Genomic DNA, 17889 nt, shown 5'->3' on the forward strand with positions numbered 1-17889 from the left:
GAAGCTAGAGTCAAATTATTATAATGAGCAAAAATTTATCATTGTTGCCAAGAAAATCCAAAACCAAATTACTGGAACTTTTATGGATTCATCATTTTTGCTAGGTACAGGATAACACAAAATTCAGAGTTCATAATCATTTGTAATAATTATTTAGACAGGTAAAATTATTTTTTAAATGCCATTCAATAAACTATTTTTAAATAAAACTATAATGTATTAATATTTCAATGTATGAAACATTAAAATTCTTGGGTATCATAATAGCATGATGAGGTTTTATATAAGAATATCCTATTTTTAAGAAATACATATTGAAGTATTTAGGGATAAAGTCTGCAACTCATACTTAAATGGCTCAGCCAATAAAAAGTTGAACATGAATGAATGTGTGTGTATATGGAACTAAAGAGAATAACCAACTGTTGCCAATTTCTGGATCTGACTGATGAGTAATCAAGTGTTCAGTACACTATTGCTTTGTTGTCCCATAGATCTGAAATTTTTTTAAATAAAAAAAGGTGGGTAAAAATACTATAAAACAGAATGCACATTTAAAAAATTCACAAATAAGCAAAACTGTTAGATATAGAGAAACAAAATTAAGAAAAAGTGTCAAGACCTTTATGGATAAAATCTGTAAATAAAGAAAATAAGGAAAATATAAATAAATGAAGAAATTCACTATATTCATGGAAGTAAATATTTAATATTATTATATGTTTTCTCCAAAGTAAATTACAAACTCAATACAATCCAACTCCCCTCCTTAAATTCTTTCATAGATCTTAACATATGATTCTAAAATTCATACAGAGGGGTGAGAATGAGTAAAGAAGTAAACAATAATATTTGATCACTATTTTATACTATATATAAAAACAAACTCCAGATACATCAAATTTTAACCATGAAAAAGAAAACTTTAAAACATTCTTAAGATATTTTAGAATATTTCTGACACTGAAGAAAGAATTTTAAAAAATACAAACTCTAATCGAAAAGTTGTTAGCTCTGACACTAAAATTATGTATCCTTTGTGTGAAAAGAGAGGCCATGAGCAAAATGAAAAAACCACGGGACACATAGGTAGAAATATCTAAAATATATATACCAAGTTCAAATTATGATTATCCAGGATATATTATCGTTGTTGTTCAGTTGGTAAGTCCTGTCTGACTCTTTGCAACCCCATGGACTGTAGCCCACCAGGCTCCTCTGTCCATGGGATTTCCCAGGCAAGACTAGTGGAGTGGATTGCCATTTCCTTCTCCAGGAGATTGACCCAGGGATCAAACCTGCATATTCTGCACTGCAGGCAGATTCTTTACTGCTGAGCCACTTGGAAGCCCATCTGGAATATATCAAGAACTTCTAAAACCCACAAAGTGATATTTAAACAACATAATATAAGAAATCATACAGAATGGTCAATAAACATGAAAAGATCCTCAGTTTCACCAGTAAAAAGAAAGATGTCTAGTGTATGTGCTGCCAATACAAACACAAATGAGAACTCTAATACACTGTTCATGAGAGTAATTTTGAAGAGATATTTGGCAATATCTATTGAAAGCTCTAAATCAATAGCCCAGGAATTTCACTATTAGATATAAGCCCTAGATAAACTATCACTGACTTACACAAGGCCAACAATTTCACAGTAGCATTTATAAGATCAACAAATGTGAAACAAATGTTGCCTAACAGAGAGGAACCCAACTGGTTCTATTCTAAAATTACTCCATCAGCCAGACGAATGGATAAAAAAGATGTCAGTCACACACACACACACACACACACACACACACACACACACACACACACACACACATACACACAATGGAATACTACTCAGCCACAAAAAAGAATGAAATTTTGCCATTTGCAATAACATGGATAGACCTGCAGGGCATTATGCTAAGTGAAATAAGTTATATAGAGAAAGACAAATATTGTATGATATACTTATATGTGGAATTGAAAAAATACAACAAACCACTGAATATAACAAAAAAGAAGCAGGCTCAGACACAGAGAACAAATTAGTGGTTTCCAGTGGGGAGAAGTTGGGAGGGGCAATATAAGGGTGGCAGAGTAGCAAAGCACTGGGCATAAGGTAGGCTCAAGGACGCATTGTACATCACAGGGAACGATGCCAATATTTTGTAATATCTGTAAATAGAAAGTAACCTTTTAAAACTGTATAAACATTCTAAAATAAAATTATCCCATCAGCAAGTAGTAGGTCATATTCCTTTTTGAGGAGAAATCTCGGTGGGGGATAATATACATATCATAGGGTATTTATTTATTTATTTCAGTCTTTTTCCATTTCTAAATACTTAGAACCACCCTCATTCCTGGGAGTTTCACTGAATAAATTTAATAACAGAAATATCCTCTAAGCTATAAAACTCAGATGACAAATTCATATAACACAAAAATCTGTGACTAGAGATACTAAATATTTTATAACTTTTCTCCATCACCAAATCCTCAAGTATCAGAAATAAAGGCAATTGGAAATCAGAAGGGAAAACGTAAACTGAAATTTCTGTTTTCTGTGGGGACTGATTTCCAAAAATCTGAAGAGATTTACAGAACTACCATTTTTTCCTGGAAGGTCACTGAATAATTAGGTCAATTAAAATATTCTATTGGCCCTACAACTGAATTTTCCTATACTAGTTGACTGGGAAGTGGCTACTCTATTAAAGTGGCTACTCTATTCAGTAATTAAGTAGGTACTAATTCCCAAGACTGATTCTAAAAATCAGATATCTTTTCAGGGATGACTTAATAAATACAAATTTTTTTCAAGTGTAAAGTATAATCAAAGGTGCCCTCAGAAAATAATGTTATTTGATAATCTTATCTTTTCTAAGTGCAGACAATTGTTTGTGATTTGTACATGATCTTAATTGAGGGAAGAAATTATCATTCCCTTCTAAAAAAAGCTAATCCATATTTGTTACCATTAATCCATCTCCTGATTTAAAAATCATACACATTAGCCTCTACTGAAACTATCCCCCAGAAGTCTCCTGAAGAAATGTAGCAAACATTAAATAAAAACAATTCCAAAGGGTAATAATTTACAGTCACAGACACATTTAACTTTTAAACTTTATCCTTGCATTTTACAACCACAAAAATGAGAACTACTTCAGATGCTGTGGTTAAATGATGTAAAGCTATATTGATTTAAGAGTCTTCCAGGAAACTAAATAAGAAATACCATTTATTTTCATATTTGCATTCATATAATTTCATTTTATAAGTTTATGCTAAAAAATTGCCCCCACTGCTCTCTTTGATCACATCTGTCATCAGAGATCACACCTACATTATCTTTGAAAATGAAGGAGAAGGCCATATATGTTGCAACTAGAGACCAAACTCTTTAGTAATTTTAGAATTGTGACACTAAAAGTATCACTAACAGAATTCTAGATAGTACTCAAATGAGTAAAAAAAGAGACCAAAAAAAAAAAAAGAAACATCTTTTCCTTAATCAAAACAGAGTCTTTATCCTCAACCAGACCAGGGCTCTTCACTAAAGCTGGACTCTCCCCCTCTTTTACTCATAAGAGTGCTTCACTGATTTTTGAAAGTGAAATGAAAAGGTTGCAAATTGCAGGCAAACATGTGCGGCTTTTTTCAAGGACAGGGGGAAACAAACTGGTAATGTGTTATCAATGCAGGCAGCTTCAGTAATTAAAAGCAGCTTTCCAAAGGCTGAGCTTTTCTCTACAATTCATGAAAACAGTGTGAATTATGCCTTAATCTTCTGTCAACCTCCCCAACCAAATAAAAAAATAAAAACCAGGAACAGGAAATCCAGAACTTTAAGTCTTTCCATCTCTCAAAGGTCTTGGGAGAATTTTTGTTAACCTCTTCATCCTTCTCCCTTCCTTTCATTGCCCACTCCCACCAGTCTACTTCTTGAAAAAGATTATGTCCTGTGTTTCCTTATCTCTGAGTTTTTATATAAGCTGGAGTCCCTCTGCCTGGGAGATTCTTCCCCATCCTCTATCCCTTCATTGTTAAAGTCCTATATCATCGGAGCAGATTCTTTAGAGACCGTTAAAAATGGAATTATTAATATTATTTAATGACAGAAAATAATTATAATGTTAATTGGAATAATCAAGTTGCCAAATGGTATCTATTCTGTGACAACTCCATAAAATCATAAATTCAGATGGATAAAGTAAATATGCAACAATGAAAATAGCTACCATAATAATGAGATAAAGGTTTTAAAATTTAAGTTAGGTTTTAAAGGTTTTAAAATTTAATTGAAAAAGTTTGGTATAAATTTAAATTTTTTTTCTTAAAAAAATGCCTGTCCTTTCTTTAAAGACCAAATGATATCTTTTCTAAAACCCTTGATATGAATTTTCCTTCTCTTTGTTAGAGGCTCAATTACATAGCATCTATCACATACCATCTTGTATCTGAGGCAATAAACTATGTGCTTTCCTCGATTATTAAAATTGTGAAATTTTGAAGACCAAGAAACTCATCTTTATGTTTTCTTTGCATCCTTTATAGAACCCAGCAGATTACTTGGCAAACAGTAGGGGATGATAAATTCTTGATTAACAATAAACCTTTCTGAAGTAGCTGAAAGTAGGGATAAGGTACCAAATTAAAAGCAAGGGAAAGTCTGCACAAACAGTGAGCTCCCAGCCCCTTCACTTCTTGGGCCCAGAAAACTGGAAGACTTCTCTGTGTGGAAGTCAAAGGGGTTGGGGGTATATACTGTATGTATATACAGTATCCCACCACTATGGGATTGCTTCAGATAACACATATTGATAGGGTTCAGATAACCCATAATAATAGGTTCAGATAACCCTATTGTGAAATGCTGTAGTGAATAGTAACTGCCCACTCATACAAAGGATGGGACTAAATCAGGAAAGAGGAAGACAAGAGGTGAAAAAAAAACAGTGGATCCAACACAGAAAAGAGATCAAGAGAATTCTCACAATGCTGATAAACGGAATCCTGCAGACAATAGTGGTATGACAGGTGTAGAGTGCAAGCCGTTCAGACGGAATTCAACATAGCAAGAAGCTGTCTCTAACAAGAATGCAAAAAAGGGAATGGACAGCATTCATTACATATGTGCATATGTATAAACACACTGAGTAGTTGTAAAGCTTTCAGGCAGCTTGCAATTTAATTTGTGATGTTGTTTAGTTGCTCGGTTATGCTTGACTCTTTTGAGACCTCATGGACGGTAGCCCATCAGGCTCCTCTGTCCATGGAACTTCCCAGGTAAGAATACTGGAATGGGTTGCCATTTCCCCCTCTAAAGGGGATCTTCCCGAACCAGGGATTGAACCCAGTGCAGAAGACATCTTCTGCACTGGCAGGTGGATTCTTTACTACTGAACTGCGAGAATTCCCTTAATATGTGACAGTTGTACAGAAAATGAAAGCAAACAAAAGTGTACAATAAATAATTATAAATATGGTACAATGGTTCAGATGTGAAAAATACTATAGCTACATAGTGCAATAATATAAATACTGACTATTTACATAACAAAAAATGTACTAGGGTAGGAGGCAGGGATTTAACTTTTTTATATATTACTTTTCTTCCAAATTAAATATTGGAACCTGTGGCTTGATGGCAGTTTTCCTTCTCTGCTGTGTAAATTTACTTGAAACATTTTACAAAAGTATAAATATAAATGAAAATATAAATGATAGATCATCTTTATTTAAAACTAAATGAAATCAGGGTTGTCCTAGTAATGCTGGAATATATATATGACTGCTATATATTTGCTACATATGATCAAAATTCCTCAGGAGTTTTTGGCAGTAATGACCACGATAAACTAGAATACCCAGAATTCTTAGATTTAAGAGACATTAGAGATTTTCAAAGTGTATTCCCTGGACCAGTAGTATGAGTTTAGAAACTCCGATTTTCAGAACCTATTGAAATTTTCAGAACCTACTGAAAATAGACTACTGATGGGCCAGAAGTCTGTTTTAACAAACTCTGCAGATGATTATGAAGGATACTAAAATTTAGAACTGCAGGTAAAGAGCATGAAGGTGAGAAAGAGAAGTGCTAGTTAATGCAGCTCTAAGAGTATTCTTCATTTAAAAACTATAACTTTTAAAATCAATCGTTAACCTCCCCGCAAAAGAATCTCATCATTATCTTACATCTTAACACTACTTTAAAATGTGTTACACTATACCTATGCTTCTGGGTTTCCAGGTGGAACTAATGGTAAAGAACCTGCCTACCAATTCAGGAGATAAAAGAGATACAGGTTTGGTCCCCGGGTCAGAAGATCCCTTGGCGAAGAAAATGGCAACCCACTCCAGTATTTTTGCCTGGAGAATACCATGGACAGAGGAACCTGGTAGGCCACAGTCCACAGGGTCACAAAGAGTCGGATATGACTGAAGTGACTTAACACACACATATACCAATGCTTATTTATACATAAAACATGTCTGGAATTAAACATATCAAGTTGATATCCTATATTTGTGGAAAATATAATTTCCATAAAAAAGATCTATAGATAAATGTTCATATAGGTTTATTCATAATTGCCAAAACCTGGAAACAAATGAACGGTCCATCAAAAGCAGAGTGCATAAACATCTGGTAAAGTAAATTCATACAATGGAATACTGTGTGCTATGCTTAGTCCCTAGTCTTCTTCGACTCTTAGTGACTCCACGGACTGTAGCTCGCCAGGCTCCTCTGTCCATGGGATTTCCCAGGCAAGAATACTGCAGTGGGTTGCCATGCCCTCCTTCACAGGATCTTTCCAACCCAGGAATCGAACCCAGGTCTCCCATATTGCAGGTGGATTCTTTACTATCTGAGCCACCAGGGAATCCCAAGAAAACTGGAGTGGATAGCCTATCTCTTTTTCAGGGGATCTTCCCAACCCAGGAATCGAACCCAGGTCTCCTACCTAGCAGGCAGATTCTTTACCAGCTGGGCTACCAGGGAAGCCTCAGCAATAAAAGCAATGAGCTACTAAATCAAACAACCACATGATTACTTTGAAAAACATAACATTAAACAAAAGAAGCCAGACACCAAAAAGTATATACTGTATGATTTCATTTAAACAAAGTTTCAGGACCAAGGCAAAACTAATCCATGGCAATAAAAAGCTGCCTGAGTGAAGGTGAGAAATTGAATGGAAGAAGTCTCAAGGAAACATTTAGGAGTGATGGAAATGTTCTACATCTTAATTAGGTTGTCAGCTACGCTTGGCTATGCATGTTGTTGAAAATCATTGTACATCAAATTGTACATTAAGATCTGTGCATTTCACTATGGATAAATTGTACTCCTCCCTGCCCTCTGGAAAGAAAAGTAAAATAAAGACATTTTCAGACAAAAACAAAAACCAATGAAGTTCATTAGCAGGAAACATTCACTGAAAGAAATTCTAGAGAATTTCTCCAGGCAGAAAAAAAAGTCAACCCAGATGGAAAGTCAGAGGTACGGGAAGAAATGGAAGAAAAGACAAAAAAAGAAAATATTAAATACATGTGGAAAAAATTATGAGAAAAATAATAGCAATGTTGGTGGTGATGATGATGTGCGTAAGGTAACACAGGTAATCAATGAGTTTCCATTCCACTTAGGATCCCATGCATGCATGCGTGCTAAGTCGCTTCAGTGGTGTTGGACCCTTTGCAACCTTATGAACTGTAGCCCGCCAGACTCCTCTGTCCATGGGATTCTCCAAGCAAGAACACTGGAGTGGGTTGCCATTTCCTTCTCCAGGGGATCTTCCTGACCCAGGGATCGAACCCACATCTCTTATGTCTCCTGAATTGGCAGGCAGGTTCTTTACCACTAGTGCCACCTGGGAAGCCGAAGGATCCCATACAAAATACTTAATAAATGGCCTTAAGACCGTGCCTCACTGGGGTCTGCTCTCCACTCCAGATTCAACTCCTGATACCGTCCCACTTTCTCCAACACTCCAGGTGTCTTTCTGGTCATCTCCTTTTCATCTTTCGCACATGCACTTCTGTTCACCTAGAAGGTGTCCCCCCTTCCCTGCCTGGCTAACTCCTATCCATCCTTAGTGTACTTCCTTTGCTTTTCCTCATATTCTCTCCCCTCCTCCCTATAAGACTAATTCTTTTTTTTTCCTGTTATATATTTTTATCTCACACACCTTTTCCTTCATAACATTTATAAAACATTGATGTGTGATTATATAATGACCCTCTCTGCCTCTAGGCTATAAATTCAGTAAAGTCTGTTGTCCTTCATTATAACCAAATGTTCTGACTCAAATGACTTATATATATTAAATGTTCAACAAATATTTGTCAAGCAAATACAGAATTCAAGTACTTCATAGGTCCACCGAAAAGCTATAAGAAAAAAAAAAAAAAAAGAAGAAGATTCAGAAGAACAGAGGAATAGTTACAAGTTAATTCTGCACATGTTCCATTCATCCTCTTACTGAGCATCTCTTCTGTTAATCCCTTTTATTTGAGCAACTATTCGCAGTAGGACAGAGGAAAGACCATGACTTTGGTACAAAAGAGTTCTGGGTTTCAATCCTACATCTGCTGCTGCTGCTGCTGCTGCTGCTGCCTGCTAAGCCGCTTCAGTCGTGCTGACTCTGTGCAGCCCCACAGACGGCAGCCCACCAGGCTCTGCTGACCCTGAGATTCTCCAGGCAAGAAGACTAGAGTGGGTTGCCATTTCCTTCTTCAATGCATGAAAGTGAAAAGTGAAAGTGAAGTCGCTCAGTCTACCTACTGAGATTAAGTCCTCGAGCAAATCACAATTTCAGATTTCCCATCTGTAAAATGAAGATAGCAGTACCTAGTTTCTCAGGACAGTTGGGATAATCACAAAGTATACAGAACACAGAACCTGGAAATCTGTATATAGCAAGTATTCAAACTGAACTGATGATTATATTTCAATTGACTTTTTCACCCTGGAGGAGGATATTTTCATTAAAGCATCTATCTATACTGACATGACTGTTTGTCCACATTAGTCTTTTCATCACTCTAGCATGGCTCACTCAAGGAAAGTCTAGTATTTGGGTCAGGCCAGGAGGTTATGCTACAGATATATTTATTTCACAAAAGTCTCATCAAGACATTTTTGTATTTGTTTGTGTTGTGTCTTTCTCTCAGCATTTATCTGAAGATTTCTTAACCTTCCAGTTCATTTATGCTCTTAAAACTTTGACAGGACTGGGACAGAGTACAGACTAAATGGAAGCTTCAAAAAGGAAGAAGTCAGTAACACTGATTCAGTAGAACAGTGAGTTTAGCAATTCAAATCAGCAATCTTATAGGTCTCCAGGTGTGGTAGAATATAATATTCTTAATACCAGATATAGCTAGGGAGTAGGCAAATGGCTGACTTAAATATCCTGTTCTGACAAATGACAAAAACTTATGCCGGGTGTCCTGTAAGTGACAGGGCCAGAATTACAACCTAGTCAAATTCCAATTTTTATACCCCTCCTCTCCCTAAGTGATGTATTTAAAGGGTACCTCCAAGATTCTATTCCCATGTGATATATGAATTGTTAATAGTTAGCTATTAAAAAAAAATGTAGTCCCTTCTCTTCTCTTCTTGGTGCAGAGGAATCAACAGCAGGCCTTGGGCAGAGTTTGGGGGGAGCAGTAAGGTGCATGGAGGTGCATGAGCAGCAGGTCCACAGCATGGGGAACTGAGGAGAAGACAAAGGTGCCATATGGAGAGGCTTCAGGAGCATGCCAACTGGAATGGGACTCGGAGGAGAGAGAGGAAGACAGCATAGACATACACAGCAGTGCTCCCACTGGCACCCAGGGAGCTAAACGCAGGGTGGAGAAGTGGCAGACAGAGGACATACCTGCATGATTGGAAGATCACTTATACCAGAAACATATGTAAATTGGGAATAAGCAAACAAGTAAACAGAATGAGGATAATTAAACTCAGAATTTTCACTGTTAGTTTTAGCCACTCAGACATGTCCAACTCTTTGTGACCCCATGAACTGTAGCCCGCCAGCCTCCCCTGTCCATGGAATTCTTCAGGCAAGAATACTGGAGTGGGTATCCATTCCCTTCTCCAGGGGATCTTCCCAACCTAGGGATCAAATCCAAGTCTCCTGCATTGCAGGCAGATTCTTTACCATCTGAGACACCAAGGATGCCCTTTCTAAAAACCATTTCCCTACTAAATGAACCAGTGTTTCTAGGAGAAATGGCTGATCTCAGAAAGTGCTGGACCAGGCAAAATATAAGAGGAGCCTAGAACAATCTACTGCCAGAAAAGTAATGAAGAGTTCAAAGAATGATGGGGACTTGCCATAAGGACACAGGAACCTCCTTGAAAGAGCTTCCACTGGCCAAATCGAGATAGTTTGAGCCATAAAATATTTAAGGATAGAGACTAATTACAACCCATTGAATAGGTGGGATTCTACAGGTCCATGCTGATACAAATAAATAAATGGATAGCAAATGGTCAAGAAAGAAAAGGTTCTTCTTACACAAAACATCAATTAATAAAAATGGAAATAAAAACAGCAGCATTTGTTTCAGGTGGAAGTCATGGACGGATATTAAAATTAGTGGATGCAGATCTAATTGAGGGGGTAACAGGCAGGAAGGCCAGGGGTCTCCAAATAGAGGAAACAGCTTACAAGTGTATTTTTCTCTCTCTTAAGTGGCAGGAGGAAACAAACTAGCGATATTTTTTCCTTCTCTATACAAATTTAAAAGGAGGTTCCTCTTAAAATACTGTGTTGCCATAACCTTGAGTTAACCAATGCATTTTTCTTATGAAATGTTTGTCTTAAGCTATGTTAATGTACTATGCATTTACCCCAAACTCTGTCTTCAAGTCGGTTCTGCCTAATGGCTCAGAACCTACTTGACAAACCAGTATGTTATACTCAGATATTGTTCCCCTAATCTATGTAAACTAAACTATTTGTATGGTAATCTGCCCTTCTACAAGATTCAAATTAATCATTTTATGGCCCGGGATGAATCATCTGGTGTCAAGATTATTCCAAAATGCATCTTATGGGTGAGTGGCCCAGTACCATTCTGAGTTTTAAGACATTCCTTTCTTTCATTAACAAACTGTGGCAACCCCACTCCAGTACTCTTGCCTGGAAAACCCCTGGACGGAGGAGCCCGGAAGGCAGCAGTCCATGGGGTCGCTGAGGGTTGGACACGACTGAGCTGAGGGTCAGACACGACTGAGCGACTTCACTTTCACTTTTCACTTTCATGCATTGGAGAAGGAAATGGCAACCCACTCCAGTACTCTTGCCTGGAGAATCCCAGGGACTGGGGAGCCTGGTGGGCTGCCGTCTATGGGGTCGCACAGAGTCGGACACGACTGAAGTGACTTAGCAGCAGCAGCAGTGACTATATTAACATCCAGCTGAAGACTAGCAGGGGGGTACTCTTTCTGCCCCCTTCTGATGCCTATGTCAGAAGCTTTCTCTATCTCCTTTATACTTTGTAAAACTTTATTACACAAAAGCTCTGAGAGACCAAGCCTCGTCTGTGGCCCCATATTGAATTCTTCTCCTCCAGAGGCCAAGAATCGCGGCATCTCTTCGTTCAACAACAACCTTTCATGATGAATGAGGAATAGGATACCACCACAGTCTCTGAATATGCCTCCACAAGATATCAATCAATTATAAAGGGAAAGCAGCAATATCACCAAGAAGAAACCTAGCAGACACCAACATTACCAAGTGATCAAGGTTAGATGATGATGAGATGATGAGACAAGCCAAAATCAAGCACCCCTTGATATATCAATAACCTCAGATATGCAGATGACACCACCCTTATGGCAGAAAGTGAAGAGGAACTAAAAAGCCTCTTGATGAAAGTGAAAGAGGAGAGTGAAAAAGTTGGCTTAAAGTTCAACATTCAGAAAACTAAGATCATGGCATCTGGTCCTATCACTTCATGGAAAATAGATGGGGAAACAGTGGAAACAGTGTCAGACTTCATTTTTTGGGGCTCCAAAATCACTGCAGATGGTGACTGCAGCCATGAAATTAAAAGACACTTACTCCTTGGAAGAAAAGTTATGACCAACCTAGATAGCATATTCAAAAGCAGAGATGTTACTTTGCCAACAAAGGTTCATCTAGTCAAGGCTATGGTTTTTCCAGTGGTCATGTATGGATGCGAGAGTTGGACTGTGAAGAAAATTGAGGGCTGAAGAATTGATGCTTTTGAACTGTGATGTTGAAGACTCTTGAGAGTCCCTTGGACTGCAAGGAGATTCAACCAGTCCATTCTGAAGGAGATCAGCCATAGGATTTCTTTGGAGGGAATGATGCTGAAGCTGAAACTCCAGTGCTTTGGCCACCTCATGTGAAGAGTTGACTCACTGGAAAAGACTCTGATGCTGGGAGGGATTGGGGGCAGGAGGAGAAGGGAACAATAGAGGATGAGATGGCTGGATGGCATCACTGACTCAATGGACGTGAGTCTGAGTGAACTCCGGGAGTTGGTGATGGACAGGGAGGCCTAGTGTGCTGCGATCCATGTGGTCACAAAGAGTCGGACACAACTGAGTGACTGAACTGAACTGAACTGATATACCCTGAGAAGAATACAGTATTAACTCAATGATTCCTGCCCCAAAAGCATGGTTTTGACATCATCCTGAGGAAAGAGTAAACAGATGCAAGCTGAGGAACATTGACAGGTTATACAGCCTGTGCTCCTTACAACTGTTAAGGATAAGAAAGACCGAGGAACTGATACAAAGTACGTGCAACATACGCTCCTGGATGGGATTCTAGATTGTGAAAGAAGAGAAATTGTTAGAACTCTGGTCAAAGACTGAATGGGACCCGTGGATTGGGTGGTAGTGTCATAACAATGTTGTCTTCCTAGCTTAGAGGGCTGGATGGCTGTGATACAGGAAAGCATTCTTCCTGTAGGAAAATAAAGAGTATTTAGTGGTGATAGGGAATCCTATCTGCAGGTTGTCCTCAAATGGTTCCAAAAAAAGACTAATGAAAATGACAATTAAAAGGTTATGGAACAATTACAGTGAAATAACAATAGATGGAGAATCTGCTTTAGGAGGATTTGGAGTTCTTCATACTGTACTTCCAACTTTTCAGTTGGTTTAACATAATTAAAAAGCAAATTATTAAAAATGAATATGGAAACTCACAAAAAATAATTAGAATGATGCTGGAATTAAAGAACTGCAAACAAGCAGTGGTGAAACGAACAACACATGAAGTACTGGGTTAGACACTAACACAGCTGCCACGTACACTGGGCTTCTCCTTCTTTGTGAGCAGTGAACACAGGTTTGGGAACTTGGTTCTCATGCTCAGTATGATGCCAGGGCAGGAAGGGTCTGCTTCTGCTCAGTGACAGTGGGTCTAGAAATGTCAGAACATGCACTTCTTAGAAACCCTGTTGCTTACGTACTGTCATAGATGTCAGCATCAGAGACATCCATTCTTCTGCATGTGCAAACTCTGCTCCCAAACTGGCAATGGAGACTCAATCCTTTCCTCTTTATTTCCTTCTTTTCCTTTTCAGTCAGGTTTCAGCTGCAGGAAATAGAAGGTACTCTAGATATTTTCAGAAGAAAGAAGCTCATACAGGGAATTAGGTGCTTCCAAAAGAGCTGGAGAGGTAGGCTTTAGGCTGTGCCTTAAGAGAACTCCAAAACACCTCAGAACTGGCCTACCCAGGAAGCTGCCACATCTGAGAAAAGAAGGTTATCAGGAGCCACCATCAGACCTGCTGACTTTACAAATATAATCCATCTAGATGCCAGGAAGCTGCCACCACCACTATTTCTGTAATTTCCTATCAATGCCCACAAAACAACTTATCAGGCACTGAAAGACTTTTGTTAGAAAAACTCAAATGTCTATATGACTATGTTTGTCAGCAGAAAAAGCCAAAGAAACCAGAAGTTATATAGCATCACTTTATTTGGACCTTCCCCATCTTAAGTAGGGGTACCTCACTGGGAAAACTGTTTCACCACCTCTTTCTGGAAGGCTAAATGCAAGAGTCTGAGAAACATGGTGTTTGGCTTTCTAGCCTCTGTGTAAGAGATAAGTCCACTGAAATGAAGGGGAAAGGATGCTGAGTGGCTGGCCCCATGTATATCATACTACTTACCACAGCTGGGTGGGGGTTATCTGCTACTATTAATCCCAAGAGACTGTCAGAGGGACTTCCCTAGTGGTCCAGTGACTGAGACTCCGAGCTCCCTATGCAGGGGGCCCAGGTTCGATCCCTGGTCTGGGAACTAGATCCTGCATGCCACAACTAAGACCCAGGGCAGTCAAACAAACAAATAAATATTTTTTAAAAAGAGGTTGTCAGAGTAAATTTGGTATAAATTACACTACTTTCTTAGTTTATTAAACTTTAATGACAAAATTCTGTACATGGAGCCAGGACTATCTCTTACTCAAAGACACTTAAATTTGGAAGAAGAGCTAAAACTCACTGACAAGTGAGAGAAAGAGGTATAATGACCTAAATTTTGGTATACTAACACGCTCATACAGTGTGACTCAGTGGCTCTCCAGTATATACTGGTTTAATTACAGTTCTCTCACCATCTTCTATCCCATCTCCATTCATTTTTCTCTTGTTTCTGTTTCTAATTTAAAATAATCACCTCTTTTTGCTGCCATAGGAAACCTATCTTACTTATAACCAACAGCAGAGGGCTGCCTATTCCAAGGCTAGTCTGTGAGTTTTAGAAAATGACATAGCTGCAATGTTTTTCTTCAAAACATAAAAGGAATGAGGGGGTGATTTTTCTAAGCCCTCTTTTACTTTTATGATAGATCAGAAAATAAAAGGCAAATGATAGTGATGAAATGGAAATCTCTACCAGAATACAAGCGATTTTTGTCTTCCCCACAGACTATGAGCTTCTCACAAAACAGGCGGACACAGCTTTTTTTCCCTGTGTACCTGGTGCCTAGCATACTACACAATACAGAACAGACTGCTAAAAAGTGTCTGTTAAATGAATAACCCAAATTACACTGGAAGAAGTGGAAGATGACACTTTATCATCATGTCTCTTATCTTCCAATCTCACTCTTCCTCAGTGAGGAAAAAGGGAACAGAGAGAGCAGGAGGGAAATCTGAGTCATGAGTCTGACAACCAGGACACCCAACATGCCAACAGAGTGGGCCCCACACCATGAAAGTACCCAGAAGTACAAATCCTTCAGCCAGTTTAGGAAAACCTCATTTCAAAGGGTGGAGTTTCTGGCCCTGAGTACCAGTTGCTGACTGACCACCCACCAACTGGCATAATTTGATTTCTCTCAGTTGGGAAGAAGAATGATGTGAGAAGCAAATAACTGAAAACACAGATCTGTACCAAGAAGGGGGAGGGATGGAGGGAGGGAGGAACAGAATGAATGACACCTCTGGCAAGATGAAATCTAGGATCAGTTGGTTCTGCTGGAAGAAAGTGAGATGAGAAACCTGGACTAGCAGAGCCTACCTCTGAGTACTAGTAACAAGGAAAGGAAAAGAAAGTCCAAGGCCAGTCTGCCAGTCTGAGATTATCCGCCTTGAACAGTTTGTTGTAGCAAGCAGGGAGACAGATCTGATAAGAAGAAAGCTATCATAGTTTCAATACTGCATTAGTTTCTTCTGATCTCCTCTACAGAACAATAGTGGGACATTAGCTAGATTATTATCTTCAGCCATAACATACTGACAGTCTTTCCTTAGGACTGCCAAGATGCCACCATTTGTCCACCACTTGTTTCTCCTCTGGTAGCAATAACTAAGAAATTCAATTCTAATTGCATCACATGCTGCTGCTGCTAAGTCACTTCAGTCGTGTCCGACTCTGTGCGACCCCATAGACGGCAGCCCACCAGGCTCCCTTGTCCCTGGGATTCTCCAGGCAAGAACACTGGAGTGGGTTGCCATTTCCTTCTCCAATGCATGAAAGTGAAAAGTGAAAGTGAAGTCACTCAGTCATGTCTGACTCTTAGCGACCCCATGGACTGCAGCCTACCAGGCTCCTCCATCCATGGGATTTTCCAGGTAAGAATACTGGAGTGGGGTGCCACTGCCTTCTCCATTGCATCACATTCTCAAAACACTCTGAGGTAACTTGCTTGCATCAACAAGCTGCCCACTGCTTATAAACCAAACACTTTCAAGAGAAACATAAAGATACTTTGTAGACTGAAGATACCAAGTTACCAAGAGAAAGCACTATTACAACACTTAGAACAATCTAAGCAATTAATCTAAAGTAAGCTGAAAGATTTACAGTTAATTGGGTCTAATCCTGATAACAGGTACATGTGACAGCTTATTCAATCGGCAAGAATGCTCTTATTTTTTGTGAGCAAAATTTAACCAGTCACTGTTAGACTAGACATTCTTTTCATTTTCCACCATTCCCATTTTTGAGACAATCACCAATAACACAGGGAAGCCCCATCTCATTTAAAATCCAACTACTCTTTACAAATAAGCTTGTTTTTAATAAGCACAAGGCATAACCAGCATAAGTTATTTAGCTGATAAGAGATACTTTTGCCTTCTCAAATCACAGAATTTTAAGATTGAACAGCTGTGGCAAGTCCTTTTAAATATTTATACTTTTTTGGCTTCATCTGTAAAATACCAATGAAGACCAGGGAAACATTGCATGAACTTTCCACACTTGACACTTGTTGCTAAATAGGAAGGGGGAAAAAATCTATCTCCCTGCTTTCCCATCCCCGTCTCTCGTCTAAGAGGGTTTAAAAGAATATCAAAAGAAGAAGAAAAGAAAAAAAACCTAATGACACTTCTCTTGGAAACCTTCAGGTCAAAGTCCATAAAGTTAAGCCCAAAGGGCTTCTCTTTGCCAGAATAGTCTAATCAACAGCCGGGATGCTAAGCTCCAGGGAAATGCGCCCCACCCCCTCCCGGAGCTCACGCATTCTCGGCTGGGGGTGGCAGGAAGGGCCAGGCGAGGTGCTGCGCGTGCCCCCGCGCTCTCAAGCCGAGGGCTGCCTAGCCCCGCTCCTCATCACTTCCTGAAGGAAACTGACAAGGAAGGCGGCGGTTCTAGGGAAGAGAGGAGTGTGGAGTCCACAGGCTCGCGAAGAAAATGCGGCTTCCTAAAGCAACGCCCCCGCCCACAAGCCTGCGCGAGCCGGGCAGTCTCGAGGGGTCCCCCCAGCGCCCGGCGCGCTGCCGGGTCTCGCGGAGAGGGAGGAGGGCGCTGACAGCCGCCCCTCCGGCCGCCGCCCCCTCCTCCAGTCCCGCTGATGGGCAGCGCGATGGGAAGCCCGCCCGGAGTCCCGCGTGCCCCTCACCTCGTCCTCCGGGAGCCCGAACACCTCCATCGCGCAAGTTGCCATTTCCGAAAGGTTCCTGCAAACCGGACGCGCTCGCTCCCACCCAGAGTGGGAACTGTAGTGAGGAGGAGGCGGAGGAGAGGGAGGAGGCGGAGGAGAGGGAGGAAGAGGGGGCGGTCCTCGTCAGTCCGCACAGCGCCCCCAGCGGCCGACCAGCGCTAGTGATACGAGGAAGCGGGGCGGGGAGGGCCTGCGGCTCCTCGGCGGCGGTGCGAGTGAAAACACTCCGGGCCGGGGAGCCGCGAGCGGTGGGGGAGCGTGCTCGCTGGGGCTGGAGTGGGAGGAGTGGGGGCGTGCCTTCCGTCTCCCCACCAGGAGGATGAGGCCAGACCTCGCCGCCTCGGGGATCTAGGCAGCCCCCAGGCATTTCGCCAAGCGGGCAGTGGCGCCCGGAGGACGTCAGCCCTTCCCCAGGGAAGCAAAGCTGCGGCTCTCCTCAGCAACACGTCTCACTGAGATCCGCCTCACTCTCTCCATAAGC

General features: G+C 40.2%; 1 protein-coding gene across 2 annotated transcripts in view; it reads right to left on the reverse strand.

Annotated features, from left to right (window-relative positions):
• NEDD4 (neural precursor cell expressed, developmentally down-regulated 4, E3 ubiquitin protein ligase) overlaps positions 1-17483 on the reverse strand; it is a 144155-nt gene extending 126672 nt beyond the window's left edge. For both annotated transcript variants that reach the window (XM_018054245.1, XM_018054244.1), the window contains exon 1: positions 17367-17483. In XM_018054245.1, the coding sequence (XP_017909734.1) occupies positions 17367-17411 (45 nt within the window). In that variant the 5' untranslated portion in view covers positions 17412-17483. The remainder of the gene's footprint in view (positions 1-17366) is intronic.

Source organism: Capra hircus, chromosome 10, assembly GCF_001704415.2.
Source record: "Capra hircus breed San Clemente chromosome 10, ASM170441v1, whole genome shotgun sequence".
In the NCBI taxonomy this organism is placed as follows: Eukaryota; Metazoa; Chordata; class Mammalia; order Artiodactyla; family Bovidae; genus Capra; species Capra hircus.